Source organism: Diaphorina citri, unplaced genomic scaffold (assembly GCF_000475195.1).
Source record: "Diaphorina citri unplaced genomic scaffold, Diaci psyllid genome assembly version 1.1 scaffold28335, whole genome shotgun sequence".
Lineage (NCBI taxonomy): Eukaryota > Metazoa > Arthropoda > Insecta > Hemiptera > Psyllidae > Diaphorina > Diaphorina citri.
The window spans coordinates 9,113-10,417 of record NW_007405673.1 but is presented as its reverse complement, the minus strand read 5'-3'; the positions used below and the strand labels follow the sequence as shown (position 1 = coordinate 10,417).

At 36.5% G+C, this 1,305-nt stretch overlaps 1 protein-coding gene across 1 annotated transcript in view; it reads right to left on the bottom strand.

Moving 5' to 3' along the window:
• Positions 1 to 326: 326 nt before the first annotated feature.
• LOC103523595 (sugar transporter ERD6-like 5) overlaps positions 327 to 1,305 on the bottom strand; it is a 10,085-nt gene continuing 9,106 nt past the window's right edge. Inside the window, exon 2 of the mRNA XM_008488626.3 lies at positions 327 to 506. Coding sequence (XP_008486848.1) covers positions 342 to 506 — 165 coding nt within the window. The 3' untranslated portion in view covers positions 327 to 341. The remainder of the gene's footprint in view (positions 507 to 1,305) is intronic.

Below are 1,305 nucleotides of genomic sequence, written 5' to 3'. Positions count from 1 at the left end.
CTGTACCTGTCAGGCCTACCTGATAGTGAATGGTTGGCCCAAGACCATTAAATAACACTTCTTGTGCTCCTACTGAATGAGTGTGGCTACTTTTTAGACCTGAAATTTGCAAACGATTGTAACTGGAAGACCAAGTAGGGAGACATATCGCAGAATATAGAATGTAGGATTCTCTGGACTCTGGAGGGTACAATAGTCCTAAATACTGGAGTCCGCAGTCCGCATACAGGGATTTCGTTAGAAATTTCCTCCATTTCAAAGTAATGTAATGTTAGACCAGCCACTCACTATCAGGTAGACCTGACACCTGATCAAGTCTACCTGATAGTCAGTGGCTGGTCTCAGGTTTCTCTGGGCGTTACCTTGAAGATCTTGACGGTATAGAACACCACAGCGTTGATGCCACCAAACTGTTGAATGAACATTACTCCCAATCCGATCAGCAGACCTCGCTTCGCTGCTGGTGTGCTGAATGCTTGCATCAGCGGGACTTTGTCCGAGCGTTCCTGGAACGGTAAACAACGAGAAAATGGGTCAAATGAGTCATTTTTTGAGCTATTTGGAGAGTGTACTCGGCTGGCTTATTGATTTTATAATCGTACAAGTGGTGTACTTTCCACATAGTAGGGTAAGTGTACCATTTATTCGCCCACCTAAAAAACGTACCATTTATTGGCCCACCTGTACCATACGTCACATAAGTCTGAACTGGACGAAATTTTTCAAGATCCAATTTCATCAAAAGAAAGGGCTTAAAGACTGCTATCGAACCAGTGCTATTCAAAAATTGTAGTCATAAAAACAAAAATTAGAAAAATAAATGTGGGCAGGTGGGCCAATAAATGGTACGTTTTTTAGGTGGGCGAATAAATGGTACACTTACCCTATAAATATAATTATGTGCACATATGTATTATGTAACTTATGAAACATTCAAAGTAACGTGTGTTTTAACTGTTATGTATAGTGTAGTTATACATACAATATAAAATAAAATAATAATTTAATTTTGAGATTAAATTAAAATGAATGCATTAATGGTCGATAAAATGTGCTTTGAATTTGAATAGGTAAACTCTTATGGAATACGAACTAGGTACGTACTTTGTACAACATGTGAATTTTATTAATACTATAAGGTAAACTACCCTAAATAAATCTTCTATTCTACACCCACATCAAAATAACATGTGTATTACCTATACGTTTATTCATTAGTTGACGTCCAATAATATTGATTGACCTTTCTGTTTTTGTATCCATTTTATTTTAACCTTAAACATGTTTTTTTTTTTTTTTTTTTTT